General features: G+C 37.0%; 1 protein-coding gene across 1 annotated transcript; it reads left to right on the top strand.

Moving 5' to 3' along the window:
- Positions 1-51: 51 nt before the first annotated feature.
- tbca (tubulin cofactor a) lies at positions 52-15802 on the top strand. The gene is made up of 4 exons (XM_065243911.2): positions 52-238; positions 10874-10979; positions 11749-11835; positions 15569-15802. Exons 1-4 carry the CDS (start codon positions 186-188, stop codon positions 15647-15649), a joined length of 327 nt encoding a protein of 108 aa, XP_065099983.1. The 5' UTR covers positions 52-185; the 3' UTR covers positions 15650-15802.
- Positions 15803-22680: the final 6878 nt, after the last annotated feature.

The raw sequence follows: 22680 nt of genomic DNA, 5'->3' as shown, positions 1-22680 counted from the left end.
CTTACAGATGATTTCAGGTTGGTTTTTGAACTGCGCTGTAAGAGCTGATCCTTCTGCGCATGCGCTTAGTTTCTGCAGCGTTGATGACTTGCTGCTTGTGCTAACAGGCAAACCTCGGCTGCTCGTTCCTAATACACATTTATTTATCTATTTTTCGTTTTGCACTATTTCAGACGACACGAGCAATGGCGGATCCAAGAATACGACAAATAAAAATTAAGACCGGTGTGGTTAAACGGTAAGATTGACTGCATAACATTTCTGCACTGTGCTAAAGTGAGCCGGGAAGGGCCTCGTATTCACCGCGCCTCTCTGCGAGCACACGCCGCGAGTGTGCGTCCTTATCCGGCGTATGCTGTAAATTTAGTCCGGTGCTTTGGGCACGCTGTCGCATTTTCTTTGTGTCATGTTCAGCTTTCTGTTTACTAACTTACTCCATCTAGATGCATTATAACAGAGACAATCAATGTGTTTAGTTTAAACCTGAATATCTGTAATCATTTTTTTTTTGTTTTAATGAAGTTTATGGCCTGTGTCACACTGGTACAATACGAGTTGTTTAGAGAAATTAAATAACGTTAGTGCCATTATTGTGTACATTGCATTTGCTCATGAGCTATATACAATATCACTGTGGTTTTAGTTTTGAACCAAATCATTTTCACATTTTGCAGACATGTGATCTCATTGATATTGGCCTTCTGTTTACACAGGTAACAAGCAGGACGTCTAAATGGCCAGAATCGCCTAATAAATGTTAGACCCGTATAAAAGTTGGTCATTTGTTTTCTGCGGGTGTCTCTGTTTGTGGCACATCCTCCATACCCTCCCTTTCTCTTCTCTCCCCTCCAATCCCCACCTGACTGCTGTTTGCATTGATTGACCATATGAGGTTGTGATTGAGATGGGCCTGTTTGATAGGGCTGGTAATGGAAGTGAGGGAATGATTCTCAGTGGGGATGAGAACGAGAGAGGGTTAGGAAACAAGCCGCGCACCGTGCCAACACGGGAGACAACATTGTAATGAACCTCACTACGAAAAGAACCAAATGTTCAGCCTGTCAAACTCGGCTGATGCTCACATGTGGGACCAGTGTGATCTTGGTGTCTGAATTTATTTATGCTTATTCCATTGGCACCTTTAGTGTCATCTGATGTTTTTTTGATTGTTTATTCCCACTGTCAGGCCAAGGGATGGCAGACACATTGTTCATATCTCTCAGACACGTTTCCTCTGGATTTCCCATCTGTTATTGCTCTTTATGTGGACAGTCTGGCCCCTGTATCGATTAGAGCTGTACGAGTTGCTTTGTTTTCTTTCAGATGAGTCTTCAGGTTGTATAGATTTGTCTTGGTGCTTCTCTCCCCATGAGCACAGGCCTGTAAGGTTCACTCAGAATGAGGCTTCTCAGCTCCAGGTCAGATAATTGATTTTGTCCACCTTTGAACGCCGTATAGCTGAATTGCATTTCTTCATTTGTCAGGCCCATTTGGGCTGGTTGATGGTCACATGGTTTACTCGTTTTGACCCTGTTTGTATGTTTTCTCTTACTATAACTCAATAAAAGTTAATTCTTTCGTCTGCTCTCTGTCAGGATTCGTGAAACACGGGCAGATTGGATTACTGTCCAAATTGTTTGTTAAATCCTTATTGTTTAAATAGTTGTATACTATTCAGTTGAACTTTGTGCGTAATGGATTTATAAACAATTTACACAGATTTGTTTCGCTCAAGTGCCAGTGTGTATGTCTATACGTAATTTATAGGTTAATACTTGACTTGTGTGTGCAAACAGTCCAAAGCCAGTTTGTTTGTTTCCCAGTGGATTTTTTTATTTTTAGATTGTTTTGAGAAGTTTATATGGCATCAAATATGTTTTTTTTTTTAGATAATCAATACCTTTTTGCTTTTGGTGTGTGTATGAAATACCATTACCGGATTTCTTTTGCTAAAACTGCTGTGCCAATCTTCATATAGTTTCAAATGCTGGTTGTTACAACAATATCATCAATTTCAGATTCAGATTTTAATTTCTGATGAATCATTTCTTTAAAGGCTGGATTTACACTGCAGACCTCGATGCCCAATTCTAATTTGTTGATTATAACCAATTTTTGATGTCCCGCTTACGTCAACTTTAAAGCGACTCGTATCCGATATCTGCATTTACACTTAAAGGAGTAGTCCACTCTATAGATGGGGCCCATTGACTTACCATAGTATTTTTTTCCTACTATAAAAAGTCAATGGATCCCATCTTTAAAGTGGACTACTCCTTTAACACTTGGCAAAACAATTCAAGGTAGACATACTGACCTGCAACAACTTAAACCACAGAGAAAGTAAAGTGTCACAAATTTATGCAAGGACACAGATGAAATTACAATATTTGAATACAGGATAAAACGGCTTTATTTCTGTAACTATACAAGAAACTTCAGTTTTGCTCCACTAATGTTCTCCATTGCACTGCTAAGAATAGTCATGTGATCGCGGGTGGTATTCACCCGAGTTGACAGCATTTGCCAATTGCAATATCCAATCATAACCGATGCAAATGCATGTATCCGATTCATATCCGATTTATTTCCACATACGAATGAGGCCTGAATCCGATCAGAGAATATTGGAATCTGTGGGTACTTTTCCTGCTTACACATCCATGTATCATAGCCGATCTGTGCACGTAATACATTTTTTTTAAATTTAAATTGTGAATTTAATGACTTTCTAAATAACTTTAAAAGAAATAATCTGCATGCTGTAGTTATAATATTTGGATGAATGGTTTAATCTTTTAAAAGAAACTGTGTGACCTCAGTAGATGAGTGTTAATCTTATGCGATGAATACAATACCCCGTTTACTTAGTTTCCTAATCCCTGGTTGTGATTTGCATATCCACACCACGATTGACAGCTGTCCTTTCAGCTCTCTGATTTGGGAGTTATCAGAAGGTGATGGGTCAGCGTTTCATAGGATTAAGTTTTGGACCTTGTGCGTGTGGTTGTGGGTTCTGTTAATGTCAGCTAATTATCACCTTCAATTCAAGCAGTTTTCAAACTGCCTCAAGGGTTACTGAACTGCCCCATGATGTCGTCAAGATCTTTGATGCCAAATGTTGCCTTTCCAGAATCTCCGTAGTGTTCTTTGCCAAGGCTGAAGTGTTATACATAGTATAGGTTTTGATATGAGAATTTGTGTGTTATGTAATACTAAGCTGTTTTAATAATTGCTAGCATTCTATTTTATAATATTGTCTTTTTAAAATGGTCAATATGATGTAAATATTTACCAGTTTAAAGTTATTTATAGAGGTTATTTATAAAAAATTAAAATTTGCTAGTTATTGTACAATGAATGCACATAATGCATTTTATTATGACCTTTAATGTTTAGTATGGTATAAGCTAGATGCACCTCTAGATTTACCTCTATAATGGTTAACCGCAATGAAAATGTCCGAAGGTTAGTATTACCTTATGATTTTTTAAGTACCGTTTAAGCGTGCCAGTGTCATGGCTCAAACCCCTGTCCAGCATCAATCAATAGAAGCAATAACAGGAGACAAACACATTCATTCACATGTGTTTGTGATGACAGTGCTTCACTTTCTAAAGTCACAACTCCAAATGTGCCATGATTAATGTTAATGATATTTATTTGATGTTTATGCGAACAAAAGTGCACTTGTGTGTAGGGATGGGACGGTTAGAAAATTTCATATCATGATTATAGTGACCAAAGTTATCACGGTTATCAATATTATCATGGTTTTCTTAAATTGAGATGGAAATGTTCAAAAAGAACTGCTACAAACACTGAAAACATTTTAACAAGTTTTATTTTTGAAAATCAGCAAACAACAAATACAATTAGCAGCTTTTTTAAAGGTGACATAGAATGATTGAACGGAGTATTTATCCTTGTTCTGTAATGTGACATGTAGACAAAAATTTTTTTGTTTGGGTCTGTAATGCCTTAGAAGCTTCCTAAAAACCTCTCTCAGATAGCTCTATTAGGGTGGGGGATTTTAAACAAGTGGTTTTGCACATATTTGGCTCCCCTACTGGCTTAACTTGCAATCTCATTACTGATTGGCTGACTTTGCTGACACTCAAAAAATGTAGCCAATTATTTTAAAGTGGAGAGGCAGTGAGATGCCTGTGATGTAATCAGCATCAGTTTTTCAGATTGGGCCGTTTTCTGGCTGACATTTCTAAAAGAGGAATTTCTATGAGACTGAGATGTTTAGCATGTCTAGCACTTTTTGTATGTTCGACTACCATTATTCAACAAAGACAAGGTAAAAATGGTTTTTCATTCTCTGTCCCCTTTAAAGGCACACAAGGCAAGTCTGAGTATTATTTCTCTACTAGCTCCCCCTAGTGTCTGGGAGTAAATGCGTTCTATATCTAAGACTATACGAGACTGAAGGACACCGGGTCGGATACAGCGAACTTGCAAGTGGGGTATTCTTCCTACAGACGGTAGGGGCGGGCGAGAGAGTCTTCATTCGTCATGTAATGAGTCATTTAACCATATACCGACTTACGAAGATGATTTATTAACATAAAAATGCTGCCTTGTGTCCCTTTAAGCATAAACATTAAATCAGGGGTGTCCAGCTTTTTTTGTGTGGCAATCTACTTTTAAAATGATAAAGCCGACAAGACCTACCTGCTATAAACATTTTTAACAAAACACTGTTACATTTTTAATAAAACTTTAAATGTGTGTAAGGAGGACTATCTCTACGTTGAATTTAGGGCTGTCACCATTACTCTATTCTTTTTGAAGAGTTAAAAAAATCCTTGATTACATGCCGAGTACTCCTTATAGCGGAATAGCAGAGTTGCGGTAATAAACTAGAAAATGACAACATTATCAGAAGCATCTTTCTCTCTCGTTCGGTCGGTCGATCGATCACGCGCACATACACCGTGCGTGTGGATCAACTTCTGCATGAAGGCAAGAATGTGCATCCAAATTTCGGAAGTTAGACGACTCCGCTGCAGCGGGCTGGCATAAGATTTATAAAAACACACTTGAGAAGAAATACGCAGCAACTCAAAAAGACTTGTTTCTAAGACCATAATGCCAATTTGGCGCTTTGTTTTCCGAAGCTCATGGAGGTGTGGAGCAGCATATAGTTATTAACTTATGTGCGATCTACCGGCATTGCATTTGCGATCGACTGGTCGTATTGGACACCCCTGCATTAAATGGACATTAAAATGGAGCCCTGAGATGTATGAACCTGTTTTAATGAACAGTACCTTTAATAAGAACATCATGCACACATAAGCAACGCATTAAAACACAGTGCACCTGTTACTGCCTTCCAATGTTGCATGCGCGCGCCTGCGTCAAGCTGATTCTGCCTGGACAGGATTTACAGTGAGTTTTCAAAATCACGGTAATCAAACACGGTTGTTATGATAACTACATTTTAAACGATAATCCTAACCGTCAGGAAATTTTATCATGGTTAATCGTGAAACCGGTTATTGTCCCATCCCTACTTGCGTGTAAAATCTATTTAAAATTTGGTTTGCATCAGTACTTTAGGCACATATAGGCAAGTATTCCTATATTATGTGTCATGATGTTTCGCTGCACAAACATTTTTCTCTTTATCTTGGTTTTTACCAAATCCAACTAGAAAGTTCTCACTTTACTTAACAACTGACTGCACTTTCTGCAATGCAGCTTTATTTGTGCTGAATCTCGACCTGTATAGGTTTTGTATTTTTGTAAATCTGAAGACCCAGTATCAGACACTTCTGGTTCCTCTTTGGGAAGTTGAAGTACCCGTGAAGCTAGTAGCCATGTTTAATTCCTCCCATCTCTTTAAAACTCATGGAAGTTAGGACACACGTTATCATCTCAGTGGTGTTGTTCTGGTTCTCCACATCCTTTCTTTTCTTCACTTGCTCTGTTCTTTTTCCTCCTTTTATTTCGGTGATGTATTCCAGCATGCGTTTTCTGGCCTAGCTCAGCGGATGCACTTAATAAAATGACAGACGTAATTTGCTTTTGTCACCGGGTCTCTCCCTGGCCTGGCGCCTCAAAAATACAGTATTAGAGAGGAGAGAATGTGTGTGTCGAGTCTAATTCTGTTCTCGGTTTTCCAGAGAGATGCTTTTTCCATTAAGCTGAAGGAAGCGGTCCTGGCAGCCCCATTTACAGACGCCCAGCTCCGCCCCTGCTATAAGCTACATCCACATCACCCTGCCGAAACCAAAAATTAACATCAGCATGACATTTTTTCATTAGCCTGTCCCTCACTTTTATTAGAATTATGCTACACCCGATCACTTCGCCCCCTCGCCCACCACCCTGTCACCCCCCTCTGGCTTCCCCAGCACATTTTCATGCCTGTGTCTCCCTTGCCTAATTCCACCCTCCCCACCATCATCCAATGCTCTGATTTTCTGTGTGCGTTTGAGAAAGCCTTACCTTGAGCATATGTTCAGAATTGCACACGGGCGTTGTGATTGAAGCCTGTTAAAACCAGCGTAATTGACATAAAATATGACAGAGCATCGCAGTCGGAGGCGAACCTTGCGGCACGTGGCCTGGGCTGGCAGAATGTTTGATTAATGGAGAAGTGTCTGCTCTCGCCCCTTTCTTTCTCGCTAACGTACACACACATACACATACGCGGCTGATTTTATGAAAAATGAATTTCGCGACGCCATGTCGTGCCGACAAGCGAGCAGGCCACAGACGGAAAACGGCTATTAGCTTGAATCATTATCAATAGTGATATTTTCAAACTCCATTACGGCAATCAGGCCCCGAATTTATTCAATGCATTTAGTTCATTTGCCCATAATTGATAAATAATCAAAATTTATCAATGTACCCGCGCCGCGTTTTCACTAACAATCAAGCAAAAGTGGCCTATTTGCCACCTGATTTGGTCCAAATTAGGGACTAAATTGATGATCAATTAATCCTAGAAGGGGCAGTACAGTGTCTTTGTGAGTGTGTAAAGAGAGAGAGAGAGAGACAGATGGAGTTAAAAGACAGATTAGCGTAGCGATCAGGAAGTAGCTGATGCAGCTTAGCGCTGTGGCTAACAAGCATGCAGCTTTTCTTAGACTGACAGTAGATACATCATCAGGGACAAGATAAAAAAAGTGGGAGAATGCTGGGTGAAAAAGTGTTTGTCTACTCCTTGATATTTATATGGTTGGATAAGCTTAAGTATGTACTGTTTTGTGAGAGGCTGTCCTTTTGGAAATGGTTTAAGGATTATATTACAGTATTTATTAAGGATTAAGAATTGATGGTTAGTTAGGTCTAATTGGGTAGTATTTAGTGATGCACCGATGTATCGGCCGCCGATATTTATCGGCTGATTTTTGATGAATTTGAAACCATCGGCATATCGGCAATAGTACGAGAGAGGCCGATACCGATTGTTTATTAATTAACTGCATAAAGAAATCCATTATATGTAAAAAAAAAATAAAATTAGTTAATTTTGTTAATAAAATAAATGCTGTAGCAAAAACCACATTTGAAAGTTGTCATGCTGTCTTATTATATTTGTTTTAGCTTAATTTGTGTCTCTCTTATTAGGTTGGTCAGTTAAATGTTAATTAGATAAAATCCATGTTCGGTAAAAATAATTTGATGCAGAAATAAACTAGCTAATAGACCAACTGTATAGTATTGTATACAAGTGTTTAATATCGGTATCGGCCAGAAGTTGTCTGTTTAAATCGGTATCGGCCAAAAAAAATCCTATCGGTGCATCCCTACTAGTATTATTATCTTATTGGGTAAAATCATGTAAAGTGCTTTATAAAATTCAACAATTTCTTGCAGTCATTTGTCATTAATGATAAACATTATGCAGTCTATTTGGTTTATATGTGAAACTGTACCACAAAACCCAGTCATAAGTTGCACAGGTATATTTGTAGCATAGCCAATAATACATTGTATGGGTCAGCATTAATCTCTGTTATGCCAAAATCATCAGGGTAGGGTTGCACCAGTCGTTCGTAAGTTCTTACTTAAACTGGGACGTAAAGTCCAAACTAGAGGCTTAGTAACTACTAGCTAGTTTATAACTAACTCTTTACTTAATTCGGTTGCACCACTTGTTCTTAAGGAAGAACGTAGCTAGTAGGTCGTAAGCTCTCCATAAAGTAATGCGTTGTCGCATAGAATGACGTTTATTTTCCTTAACCCAATCACAAGCCTTATAATGGGCAAGCAGGAAATAGTCTGAACAGTACGTAATTTCAAACTCATTCTTGTCTCGCCTAAACTGAAAGTTAAAAAAAGACGTTAAAGCATATGTTATCGAACTCAAAACATTACACTCTTAATTGAAAATATATATCCCACACATGGAAGAGAAAATAAACAGGAAGAAATTTTAAATCTTATTTTAATTGATGGATACACAGAAAATTAAACAGTTCTTGAAAAGTGGTTGACGAATTTGCGGCTCTTCATAATTAATACGAGCTCATCGATGTTATATAATCTGGATGACATCTTATTCCAAACGTTATTCATGGACAGGGGCTTCCGTAAATATTTAGTTACAACGTATTGTTACGTTTAAACTAAGTTTAATGGTGCAACGCAAAAACATTTAGTAGTGCGTAAGTTGTAACTTAGTGCCTATTTACGTCGTAACTAAGCTACGTTGTAACTTACGCACAGCTGGTGCAACCGGCCCCAGGATATTAAGTAAAGATCATGTTCCATAAAGATATTTTCTACTGTAAATGTATACAAAAATGTATTTATCATTAGTAATATGTGTTGCTAAGGACTTCATTTGGACAACTTTTAAGGCAATTTTTTAAAAAATTTTAAGATTCCAGATTTTAAATGGCTTTATCTCTGCCAAATATTGTCCTATCCTATCAAACCAAACATCAATGGAAGCTAATGTATTTACATAAATTTGTTATGTTTCTCAGTAACAGGATTTTCTAAAAACACAAATGTGAAATGTAACTATGATAATGATTTAATCAAATTGTGAAAGTGTGTATTTCATACCAGGCCTTTTGTAGCCCATTCATTCCAATTGACCATTAGCTCAAAGTCCTTTCAGTCCATTTACATACTGACATTTGTCTGCTCTGTTTAATCACAAATCAAACAGTACATGTCAATATAGCTGTAGAAAATGTACATATGTTATAAAGACCTTTATATACACACTACACTGTAAAAAATATCTGCTGCCTTTATGGTACAAACTGGGAGCTATGGTTGCCAGAAAACTTAAAAATACAGAAAGCATGTAAGGAATTTTGCAGTTCAAACCTGTGAAAAATTCAGGGGCTTTTTTTTTCAATTTCAGCAAAGTTTTGTATATTTCACAGTTATTAACTGTATTTTTACAGCAAGTTTGGTATACTTTACGATTCTTAAACGTGTTTTTCATTAACTGATATACGGGTGATTCTCACGAAATCCAGATTTAGAAGGTGTCCAGCATCAGATTTTTTAAAAAGCCCTTGAAGCTATTTTTTTACACATATAAGATTAAGGTCTGAACTTACTATAACCATTATTTTTAGAGGATTTAAAAAATATTTCCTATAGAATTATTAAAAGTTTTTAGATTATCATCATCAAAAATTATCATTACCGCAACATATTACATTAAATATATGCATTTACAAACTCATGTTTCGGTAATGAGAACTAAAAAGTTGTCTAGGTACTATGACAAACACAATTTCAACTTTTATCTGGAGAGAAAAATAAGAACTGCTTACCTGGTAGCCATCTTGAGCGTCACAGTCAATTATGTCCCTTCCAACAAATTTTTTTTTTTAAACGTTAGTTCCTCAAGGGCTTAAACAATGATTGAAAAATGAAAATTGTTGCGGATGATGAGAAAATTGGTCTTGGACTAATTTATATTCCTTATTATTGTCTCTACATTTACCAATGATCACCAAACACCACACGTTTCTTTACTGTAAATGATTATAGTATAACATGCACTGAAGCTTTTTATTTTTTAAATTTTTTTAATTATAAATATTTCCATGTCAAAGAACTCAAATCCAGTCATGGACACGTTGCGGTAATGAGAATTTTCCCCTTAAATGTGGAAAAAACAACAAAATTGGTTTGTATGATGTAATTTAAAGTCATGTGCAAAATAGTACATGAAGAGATGTTTGTAACTGTATGCTTCTTATTTTGATAGCATTTACTTTTTTTATCAAAATATTTCATGACACCTCATAAGTCTAATTTCACGAGAATCATCCATATGACAACACATCATGATGCACGTGACATGGAAGTAATGGTTTAAACAATACAAAATGTAACATAAAACACTCTAATGTACCGTAATGTACTAATGGAAATAAATTATTTAAATGAAATGTATTGTTAGCAGGAAAACTCACCTTTTTTGCTGTGAATTTTTGTATTTTTAACTCCCAAAAACATCATTTTAATGATATTTTACTGTAAAAATGCATGCATAATCCCGTTGAATATTGAGATTTTTGAGAATATGGTAATTCACACCTTAAATTGTCAATTTTATTATTGTTTTACTGAAAATGTAATGTTTTGTTAAATGTATTAATTTTCAAAAGTAAGAGTTAACCAATTAATGTTTATTACTGTGACATATTTTATGTTTTTTTCCTCCTTTAAAATTACAAACATTTTTACAACCCGTTTATAAAAACTGTAAAACTGTTGGATGATTTGGGACCTACGGTGGAGGTATATTTATTATTTTGTAAAGATCTGTAGGCTGGTTATTGGACTGCCTGACAATAAATTCCTGACAACATTGATCAGACAAATAAGTATTGAATTTCTAGATAGTCATTCTTCTTCTCCTCTCTTTCAGTTTGGCCAAGGAGGAGGTGCTTTACATAAAGGAGGCAAAGCAGCAGGAGGAGAAGATTGAGCGGCTGAAGGCAGAGGCAGGAGACGAGTATGTAATCAAGAAACAAGTAAGAAAAATATACAAACCTCCCATTTAAAACAACAAAGGACCCTGATGGGACCATGTTGAGTGTTCAGAAAGTATTAAATGTTCCCTAAAATCTGATGCAGGATTTTCTAGCTTTTGCGTATTGGAAATATAGGAAATAAATGTAATTATTGTTGACCAATTGTTTAGAAGAGTGATGTTAAGTTGGTGACCAGCTCCTTTGCCTGTCCAAATTTCCATGCGTTTGTTGCTTTCAAAATGTTGATTTCTAGCCGTGCATGTAGGACTTTCTATAATAAAGTCATCAGATTATTTATCAGTTTATATTCTGGACTGGTGGTACAAGTTGCTTGTCCTGTCTTTTAATAGAAATAGCTTTGTTAATAGTGAAGGAGACCCGGCTGATTCAGTGTGGCAGTGCTGTGGGTGAAATCAGGCTGAGACTTTTAATGAGTTTTAATGTGCTGATGCAAAATTAATGACATTATGTAACTTTGAAGGAGTTTTGTAATTAACAACACATGCTGCTAATTTAGAGCTACTCAAGGAGTAGTGGCCCATGCTCTCTCGCTCTCGTTTTTTCCTCCCTCTCTTTTTACATCACTCTATGCATTTCCCTCCTCTTCTCATGTGGATTTATATATGTAAAGCTTTGTTATAAACAAGCCGCTAGTAAATACTAGGGGTGTGACGAGACAAGACATGAGATTTGGTACACAAGATTTTCACACTTTTTAAGAAATCCTCATTAATAAAATATATGCATATATTATGTGTGCTTTACACAGGTGGAGGTGTTGCAAGAAGCGAGAATGATGGTTCCCGACTGTCACCGTCGTCTTGCTACGGCCCACGCTGATCTGCAGCAGCTATTGGTGAGAATATCACATGCACACATTTGTTTTTGTTGACCTCTTAAAGTGCCCATCTTATGACTGCTTTTCCACAAGTTATATAGGTGTATGAGTTCCATAAAGCATGTTTTAAAAGTTGTTTGCTCGAAATAGCTTGTAGGAAAAGATTGTTACCCATCTCTAGTAGCCTCTGTTTCAGGGCAGTTCAGATTGTGCCGTTTTGAGCTAGTCATTACATATTTATGAGCTGCTGCTCCTTTGATCACGCCCTACTACTAACGTCATGTGCCCGTGCGCATGCTCAGTGGTATCGTGAGCAGTACAGACCATACTGTGTTATTATTTTATATATTATTATTATTAACGGTTTATGTTGCCAACAGACAAATCATGCAGAAAAGTATCACTAATAAGTACACTACAGGAGAAGAAACTCATGACACACAATGATTCCAGAGTAAATTGTGATGTTACGTTAGCAGTCACAACAATAAACTCGTTTTCCCTGGACAATGCTAACATATTCCCATTATAAAACATTTTCAAGCGCATTATTTTCGCAAATTACAGAAATTAAGACCCGGCGGGGGATGTATACTGCTTGTGGACCGCGTGCTAACTGCTAGAAGCTAGCGGGAGGTCCGGACCGTGTATATATCTATGCGGACCGTAAAGTTATTAAGAGGCTCGCCTCGTCAGAAAAGCCGGGGCGTACGGTCTCGGTTAGTTTGGCAAAAAGCTTTTAGCTCTAGCATCATAAATGTAGTATTTTGTGACAGAAGATGACAACATGCAAAATATAAAGTGACTTCTTACCTTTTGTGATGAAACAACGCGATCGCGAATCGAATCCAGTCTGTTTCAGATGTGTGAATGATCCATGAAAGTCCAATAAAATACATCCAATGACCATTTTTGTCCACAAATGCTTATAATCCGTGAAATATAGATACATAGTCTGGTGTTTACATCAGATTTCGCATGAAGGTCTTATCGCCTACAATCTGAGGACTGTTTGCGTCGTAACACACTGTATATAAGATTACTCCGGGTTCCAATAACCACGCGTTAAAACTTTGTTTTTAAAAGTAGGTGGGAGTATAATCCATAATATCCAAATAGCGCTGTTATTTCCGTGAGACATGATAACAGAACAGAGGGTCTCATTCAAGTGACTGCTCTATGCTCTCTAGCTACCTGGTGGGTGGAGACCTGCGAGTGGGGTGGTGGGCGGGAAAATTCAAACTGAATGTGACGAAACTTTTTGTTACGTCACAACGGAGCTGAGTTTTAACTGGCGTAATCTGAGACTCAAGGCAGAGGACATTCAGAAACCTGTATCTCACTCAAAACAGCATGGATGGATTTTTTTCCAAGTTTGTATGCGTGTGGGAGCATCAGAGACACAAATGAACACCCCAAAACCCAGAAAAAGTGAGTTTTTCATAATACGGGCACTTTAACCATTACAACTACTAATGCAAAATGATGACACTTCCCCATGTACCACAAACATATATGCGTAAGATGCTTTATCAAATAAGGTGCCTCCATATTGAATTTTAAATTGGTTTTGGTACATTTTTGTTAGAGCATGTGAGATATGTAAAAGTGACAGTGTCCCATTCGCTTCCTCCCCGTCTGTTACCTGACGTTTAGAGGAAGTATTGAGTGGATTACAGAGGTCATGTTATTTAACACTAAACATCCTTTGAATGAAACGAAAAGGTGGCCTGTGCATTATGCAGGTGCACATTGCTCCCCTTGATAGTTTTTACACCAATGGAGTGAGCTCTTAAACATACACGGTCCTGTGTTGCACTCCTTTCAGTTAATTAGTAACGTTGTCACGGCAATGGCCTCCATAGAAACCGGCGTTGATCGATTAGCATTGATACGACCTACTCCACTCCGACCTCCATTACGTTTTCACACTGTTACCTGTGTGTGTTTGTTTGTCGGTGCAATATTTGACACGTTCACTAAGTGAGGTAGTTAGTATCACTGTGTGTTACGGTCATAAAAATGAATAACACCCCTAAATGTGTTAACCCATTTACACACGTTTTGGATCACTCTGTTTATCTTATTCTCTACTTTTGTTTTATAACTATGGACAATTTATGATTCAATTTAGACAACATGGCTGACTGACATTGCTTCAAGATGCTGCTGCATTATTGCATTTTTATTTTTTTTTGCAAAGGGATAGTTCACCAAAAAAATGTATGTTGTTTTAAACCTGTATCAATTTCTTTGTTCTGCTGAACACAGAGGAAGATTTTGAAAGATGTTTGTAACACAGCCTATCTGGGGCACCATTGTCTTCCATAGTCACAGGGTTCCCACGGGTCCTTGAAATCTGTGAAAGTTTGTGAATCTGGGGGAAATAATTCAAGGCCCTGCAAAGTTTTTGAAAATAAACATACATAGATACAGGTCATTGAAAGTGCTTGAATTAAGCACACGTGCTAAACTGTTCGCTTTACATGATTATATCTTCTGTATGCGAATGTTGATTCACACCAAAATGCTTTTTTGCAAAGTTGTGTTTGACACATGAAAACGTCTCGGGTTACGTATGTAACTGTTGTTCACTGAGAAGGGAACGAGATGCTGCGTCTCCCTTGCCATACTTACTGTAACGCCGTCTATGGCAATATTTCAAATAGCGATATACTTTCTGGTTCCCGCGTCACCCTGTCTTTGTTGTTACGCATCACCTTTGGTTGAATTTAATATACACATTCAGACGCACTTACTTCTGGAAGCGTCCCCAAAGTGTCACCGCAGTGACGCAGTGCGAGTTCCCTCGAAAGGAAACTGTAACAATGTATCTTTAAAGGTAACACGATGTAATCTCCACATTTAGTCGTGAGGGTATTGGACCTGGAAAGTCCTTGAAAGGTCCTGAATTTGAAGTTAACTAAGGTGTGGGAACCCTGATAGTAAGACAAATACCATAAAAGTCAATGGTGCCCCAGATCTTAAGCAGAACAAAGACATTTTCACAGGTTTGGAACAACTTCAGCGTGAGTGAATGATGATGGAAATTTCATTTTTGGGTGAACTGTCCCTTTAAGGATTTTTTTACTAATATGTTTGCAATTTTCAACCTTACACCTGTCTGTAACTTGCTTATCTGCAGTGGGTTTTATTAATTGTTTATTGGCCTTTATATGACAATGTACATTTATACTATTATAAAACTGAAAACCCCATTGTAAATATTTGATATGTGCTCAATTTTATTGCACTTTAAAAATGGGTAAATATTGGACAAAACAACCCTACTGGGTTAAAAATGACCCAATGCTGGGATGTTTTAACCCAACTGCTGGGTTATTACCCCATGGTTGCATAGTAACAACCCAACATTGGGTCATTTTTGACCCAGCATGTGTTTTGTCCAATATTTACCCATTATGGGTCAAAATAACCCAGGCATTTTTAGTGTGTATACTTATTTACTAAATAGTTACATGCATATTACATATTATAAGTTTGATCATTAGTTTTGTTCTTACATATATGTAGGATTATTTACTTGCATGCATTATTATTTTATTAATTATTAAACACACTTTTAACACAAAGGTACGGAAAGTAATTAATGCATAGAGAGTTTCATTGCCAATGCATCAATAGATTTTTACGCCCCTAGTGTATTTCATTACTGACAATTTCATTGTCTTATAAACATATATCTCCAGATTGGGTCCAGTAAGTGACTTTAAACTTTTCTTTTTTTCAGGAAACAGAGGAGGAATTGGCTGAAACAGAAGAATACAAGGAGGCCAGAACTGTATTAGATTCAGTCAAGCTAGAAGGGTGATGCAAACATAAAAAACCAACTGACATCCAAGTGTCCATTCCATTTGTTTAGTGTTTCAGAAGTGAACCGATCGTTTTAATTCACAAGTTAATAACACCACTTCTTGGCCTTCTATAATGTAATTTACACAATTGTGAAATAAAGTTTTTTTTTTACTATAACAAACTCTACTAATTCATTATTGACTTTATGCATATTGACTTAATACTGAACATTGAACTGTTTTATATTATTGATGTCACTTTATTTCCAGACTATTACAGTATAAATCATTATTAGATTAAAGGATCTCATGCTGGGAACACAGAAATCGTGACAGATCAGATGTGGTTGTGCATAATGGTTATGAAACCTTATGGAAAAATTAATATCTGAAATGCAGGCCCTCGCTCAAGATGTATATTCCGGGCCTTGCGTAGCACTGCTGTAATTAATACAGAATATAAATCTGGACATTTTTCATTTATATTAGCAAGTTTTGCTTTTCCGCATGCAGAAGGAGATAGAGTGAAAAGGAGGCAGAGCTAATATATGATATATAAAAATATTTCCAACTCTTCTTAAAAGACAGTGACCTCCACTGGCCGGATTCACTCATGCAAGCACAAAACTGGTCTGCTTGTGTGCTCTCATGTTGGATCTTGCTGTGGTTTCTGCTTATTTTAGAGCATTGCATTTTAATCACACAGGCAGTGTGCAATGCAACATAATTTTACATGAATTCTCTTGTTTGATTATTGCGTTATGAAAATGCATTTTAGTATCGCATATTTAGGAAACACTTTATTAGGCCAAACAGCCACCAAGGGAAATACTTACAATAGACCCAAAAAGTAATCTTTGATGTGATTGCATTTAAAAGTGTGGGGTTTGGCAAAAATGTTTTGATCTTTAGTGACAACATTAGTGATTGCTTTTAACCTGGTCAGGTATGCACATGTGCCCTTTAACCACAGATGCAAGTAGGCATGGGCCGGTTTCAAGGTATACCGAGGTTTTAAACAGTCAAGGTTTTAAAACCACTAAAATGTTCTGTGATACCGTCTCCAAGGTATGAGCTGTGTTTATACAAAATTCATTAAAGGGATAGTTCACCCAAAAATGAAAATTCTGTCATCATTTACTCACCCTCATGTTTTTACAAACCCACATACATTTCTTTGTTCTGATGAACACAAAGGAAGATATTTTGAGAAATGTTTGTATCCAAACTATTCGTGGACCCCATTGACTTCCATAGTAGAAAAAATTTAACTATGGAAATGAATGGTGTCCACAAACGGTTTGGTTACATACATTTCTCAAAATATCTTCCTTTGTGTTCATCAGAACAAAGACATTTATACAGGTTTATAACAACATGAGAGTGAGTAAATGATGACAGATTTTTTATTTTTGGGTGAACTATCCCTTTAAGTCATGTAATTGATTTGATGTTTACATTTAATATACTTTACGAAAATATATATTTTTTGAAAGCATATTATAATTTAAAGGCTTTGTTTTTGCCTGGCATTTGAAAATAACACATTTTAGTGTTGCAATGGCAATACCGTAAAACCGTGGTATTTTTGCTAAAGGTTATCATTCCGCCAGATTCTTATACCGGCCCATGCAAATATATTCTGACAAGTCATATAAAATGTTTAAGTAACCTACATTTGCCCTGATTTTAAAATTTGATAATTAAATTTGAGATATATGTTGGCCTAATGCAAGCACTTGGGTTCCCAGTAATGTAAGATTTTTATTGTTCTCTTTCAATTTGGTTTATTTGCTTACTCGGGTAAATAATTGAATATTTTAAATTATCTATTATTATTTACTAATCTCAAGTTTATGCTCGAATCCCATTTGTTCCTCAATATCTTTGACTTTATCCGGGTCTCTATATAGGTCAGCCTGTTGGAGTTAAAGCGCGTGATTCAAAACTGAGGAGGTTTTTTTTGAAAGCCGAAGCAGCAGATGAATTCGGTTTCCATTCGGCTCGGTCTTCATTCTACAGATTTCGATAATTATCGGGTTCACCCCGAAGCCTCATTATAACGCTAATGAGGCGCCGCCACTCCGTGACACCCAACCGCTCCATCTCGTTAAGGAAATCGCTCTTCAATGCTGATTATTTTATTTGGAGCCATAATTATATTTCTTTCGGATAAATCACGGTCTAATCGAGTCCGTTCGGAGGGCAGCGCCTCTAATTGGAGCATGAGATGCGGTGGTGGGCGCGCGCGCTACCTACCTGTTCGCGCGACCAGAGTAACCGGGAACCTGATAGATTGGGGGGGGGGTTTCTTCATCTACACCCCTCCTTATAGCTAAAACACAACAACTTATTACCTTTAATCCCCCCGACTGTCACCGCATCACCTACACGAAACAAGAATCTAATTTGTTAAACTGGCATTTCTGCAGATGGACGATCGATTTTCTCTTTAGAAATCTCTAATTGAGTGAATATATACGGCGCGTGATCACATTCCGGTGTGGAGCTCGAGAGGGAATGAGGGGCTTATTCTCTCTCTGTCTCTGTCTGTGCATGTCGGACTGTACTTGTAAGGTCAAAAATAACTCATAAAATGATCGTGAACAATAGAAAACTAACTTAGATTTTAGGCCCCATGTTAGATACGTAATGTCAACCCTGTTGTGCTGAGATAAGAAAATAATTAGTTTGGTACGAAAACAGTCTATTTTTTTCAAGATGTTAGCTTAATATTGCAAAACCTCCTTTTAGGGACACAGAATGGTTCATAAAGTATTCTGTTTAATTAAACTAGTGCCTTACTTTTAAATATTTACATATGGCCAATATACGTAATACATATATATACATTTTGTTTAAATAAGCTTTATTTAGGAACAGTGTTATTAGTTAAATGGGTAAAACTGACCAAACCACACTTATGGCGAGTTCATCAATAGGAAAATAAATAAATCACATATTTTGTAGGTATTATAACGATGGCATGATTCGTTTTTGGTTATAATAATAATTAAGAAGATTGATAGAATTAATAGAAAATAATAGCCTATTTAGATATGAAAAAACTGTAAAATTACTTGTAGGCCTAATATAACCCAATCAGCTTTTAGGGACTTTTAGGGACAAACCTGCTTTATTTAAATTCAACAAGCTCTTGAGGAAATCCTTAAAGAAAATATTTTAACTTAAATTAACTTATGTTAAATATTTTTGTTTTCTAAAAATACGTGGAGCTTGTTATTGGCGATATTTTTAACCAGTATGGGTTGGGTGGGTTGAAACAGTGTCAGATAAAATTATCCACTATGTAATCTGTCACGCACTTTGTGACTTTAGTGTACCGTGTGGGACCTATAAAGTGGTGGATGTGAAGGCCATGATATGGTGACGGGTTAACAAAATCCTCGTTGAAAATCACTAAAGAATGGAAAGTGAGGGAGCAGAATCCTCTCAGCTGCATTCCGGGTTCAGAATTACATTTGTTTTTCTTGTGATTTTATTAAAAGTCACTCCTCATCTCCAGAGCGCGTGAAAATGTCTACTTTCCACTCAGATGCGCCGCATTAACTTGCAGGGCGCAAGTTTGTTTGTTTGTCTATTTTTATTTATATGCAGTGTAAGATTGATGCGAGCTTGTTAGCGCTATGTGCAGAGAGAGAGAGAGAGAGAGAGAGAGAGAGAGAGAGACTCAGCTTTGCTTCTGAATCACCTCTCAAATTACCACAGCTCTCTCACTCTTTCTCTCTCTCTCTTGCTTTCTCTTTCTCTCTCTCTCTCATGTGTACACACTCAATACGACTAATGTTAAACTTTTGCAATCCAAAACTAAACTAGTTAGTGTAAGTATTTTAAAGTGTTTGCCTTTCAAGACTAAAAATGTGAGGTTTCTCATACGCACCATTCTGTCTGACTTTTTGCTAAAATTGTGTTTTAAATAAAGCACATTTTGATTTAAAAATTAAAAATAGTGGGAATTACAAAATTTTGAATTACTTTAGATGAATAAATATATATATATATATATATATATATATATATATATATATATATATATATATATATATATATATATATATATATATATATATATATATATATATATATATATATATATATATATATAATATAATATTTTTTTACTAAAGCCTAATTGTTTGTACATTGGTATAGGGATTGCATTTCTCATTTTAGTTGCAATAATTAGGTTAATACAATTCAGCAAACATTTGTTGCAATATTACTGGTTTTATACTAGTTTTACTTTTTTATTATTATGGTATTTAAACATATCTTAATTGATCAAATATTGTATTTGTGGCTTTTTATTAGTAGAAGGGTGCTGTTTTGCTTTGTGTAGTAGGCTATGGTTTATTCTTGATCACCACTTTTTCTTGCAGCCCAAAGTACCCAGAAAGATTTTTTCCTTTTTCATTGCAAGAGAGGTCAAGAAACAGTTGTGTATCCCCCCTCAAATGCATTTAATAAAATGTTTTGCTTCGCTTCGTGTTTCACAAATAAAGCTTGAAATCCCCTTGCTGGCAGCAGGCCGGGTATTGGTGTAGAGAAATTCAATCTGTACATTTTGTACGAGGTAAACAGACGAAATGAATTGCATTAGAGCAGGCCAATGTATTTCCAACCAGACAGTTTTCTACCCTTGCTCCCTTGTTTGTGTGCAACAATCTAAAACTTATTTATTAGGGGGAAAAAATCACTTGATCCGAGGCACAGACAAATCATGCCGAATAAAGACAAAGCCAAACGATAAGTTGATGTATGAATTTTAATTGAGGGTCACAGCTTGCACAGAATTTGTTCATATTTTATGAAGTAGTACCATCACTGCAGGGCAGCCCTTCATTTATATGTCCCCTGAAAGCGTCGTTAGGCGTCTGTCGCACTTTTAGCCCGTTAAATATGACCGTGTGCCTCCTGAAGAGTGATTCACTTCTGTTTGTACAGCTATAAAAGGATCGAGCTATTGAAAAGTCGTAAAATGAAGCGCGCTATCAATCACGCGCTAACTGTGTTTCAGAGTCACCGGCTAAGAACAAACAATGTAATGATTTTAAACGATCGTTATTGTTTGGAGTCGCCATAACGCGAGATTATGCATTCGTTGTTGCTATTTTTCTTCCCGAGCAAAAATACCAATGTAATCATCGATAATAAAGCTAAGATTTATGATTATGCATGTGCACAGTTTTTCTATAAATATTAAACATCAACCCTAGCGTAGATCAAACTCCGGCAAGAAAAGAATCGTGTTCTGTTTATATTTTTGCCACTGATAGCCATGTCTACAAAAGCCCATACACAGAACAGGCAATTTCCTACCCAAAAAATAAAGTGTGAGATGAACACAAACCCGAAATCTTCCATTACGCGCCCGGTGCTTCGTTCGCCTTCTCTGACATTTCAGATATCAAAACGCAGCGGAAGAACAATTGTTTCCAAATTGAATCCACACTCTCTTCCTATCCTCATTTCCAGCAAGCCGTATACATATCCCCGGCGAGCCAGGAGTCGCATCTGACCCGGCGTCTGGAGGCGAACACTCTCGTACTCATCACCAGGCTCCTGAAAGCTGGGTCTAGGACACGCACATAAAAGAAAAGACTTAAAAAATGCCCAAGTTTCTCGCTCGGACGCGTCCTTTGTGCGCAGTGAAAGGACACCATTCATTCTTGCAAATAAAGGAGTTCTTTAAACCGTCCCACTGACATCTGCTTAGAGTCTGTTTGCGCTGGTTGTTTTGTATTTTTTTTTCGACTGCCTGTGTGACAAAAGCCATCGTGTTAATTGGTGTAAATGCGGGTTCATTTATTGGGCTACACTAGCAGATCAGTGTTATTTCTTTGCTTGAAATAAATCAACTTAAATTGGGGCAATCGGATGAAAAATCAATGCAACGAATACAATTTGTCAGTGTAGAGTGTTTAAAGTGTAAATGTGTCTATTTTGGTGCGTAAGTTCTCACTCCCCCTCGCGTGGGGGTATCCCTGTGCCTGCGCGTATCAGCCTTGGCGAAGCGCATTTCTGAATCTCACTTTCCACCGAATTATGCACCTAATTTGCTCACATATCATTTACTCCAAGTTCCTCCCGCCGTGACAGTCTGGCCTAAACACTACTGAATCAGCCCTAATTTATACTGATCTTGCTAATAATCGTAATAAAAAGCTTATAGATTTGGCACTAATTACATAAAAGCCTAATGATGTTGAAAATTACCCTGGTTTGAGATATATGGCTAATCTAAACTTTGTTGTTGGCTGCCCCGGGATACTAGAAACATTAGAAGAGGTTCACTTCGTCTCTAAAAGGCGAGAGTTGAACATGGCGCGACGCGAAGGCCGGAACTTTTCGCGAGGAAACGTGAAATTATCCGCGGTTATCACTAACGATTAAATGACAAAAGTGGAAAATCTCGGAGCTGGGAGTCCGTAACAAAGGGGAAACTTTGTAATTAAAACACGATCGGGCTATTTAGAAGCATTGTCGTGTTATGCAGTTTTATTTAAATATAATCGAGTCTATAAAAAGCCAACCAGTTATTTAGTTCGTGGTGCGTAATCAAATAATAATAATAATAATGGTAACGCGAGCACGGTTTATTTATCGAGTCAGCGTGATGTGGGAGTTCAGTAATAAACTTTTGGGAAGCCATTAACGAACCATATGGCTTTGATAAGGATGACATGTTTAAATAACAATAGTTTAATTCAGAGTTCCCCCTTTAAATAATCAGAGACCTCAAAATAATTCTGTGAGCACGGTCAATTAAACCAATTCTGAGCGAGTTTCTGCAAGAGCTTTTCAAATGATATTAAATCAGGTCATTTTAAAGGTTATAATTTGGGGGCCGGGATCAAAAACGAGGAGAAATGAACTTGGGAGGGCATCGAATGGCTGGAATGTGACGCTTCGCGCATCTGACACCTCCAGGCTTCAACGCTGATTGGTTCTTATTTGAAGGAGCTCATGGGTTCATTCAACTATTAAGCGCCTCCCCGTTTCTCTAAAGGACATTATAATGCAAGGA

Source organism: Paramisgurnus dabryanus, chromosome 18 (genome assembly GCF_030506205.2).
Source record: "Paramisgurnus dabryanus chromosome 18, PD_genome_1.1, whole genome shotgun sequence".
Lineage (NCBI taxonomy): Eukaryota > Metazoa > Chordata > Actinopteri > Cypriniformes > Cobitidae > Paramisgurnus > Paramisgurnus dabryanus.
The sequence above is the reverse complement of the archived record's forward strand: the minus strand, read 5'-3'. Positions and strand labels throughout refer to the sequence as shown.

Bases quoted from the DNA above. Each gene is read 5' to 3' on its own strand.
- tbca (XM_065243911.2), top strand. From the start codon at position 186: ATGGCGGATCCAAGAATACGACAAATAAAAATTAAGACCGGTGTGGTT. The intron at 239-10,873 runs GTAAGATTGACT...CCTCTCTTTCAG, and splicing joins AAGACCGGTGTGGTTAAACG to TTTGGCCAAGGAGGAGGTGC. The intron at 10,980-11,748 runs GTAAGAAAAATA...TGCTTTACACAG, and splicing joins AGTATGTAATCAAGAAACAA to GTGGAGGTGTTGCAAGAAGC.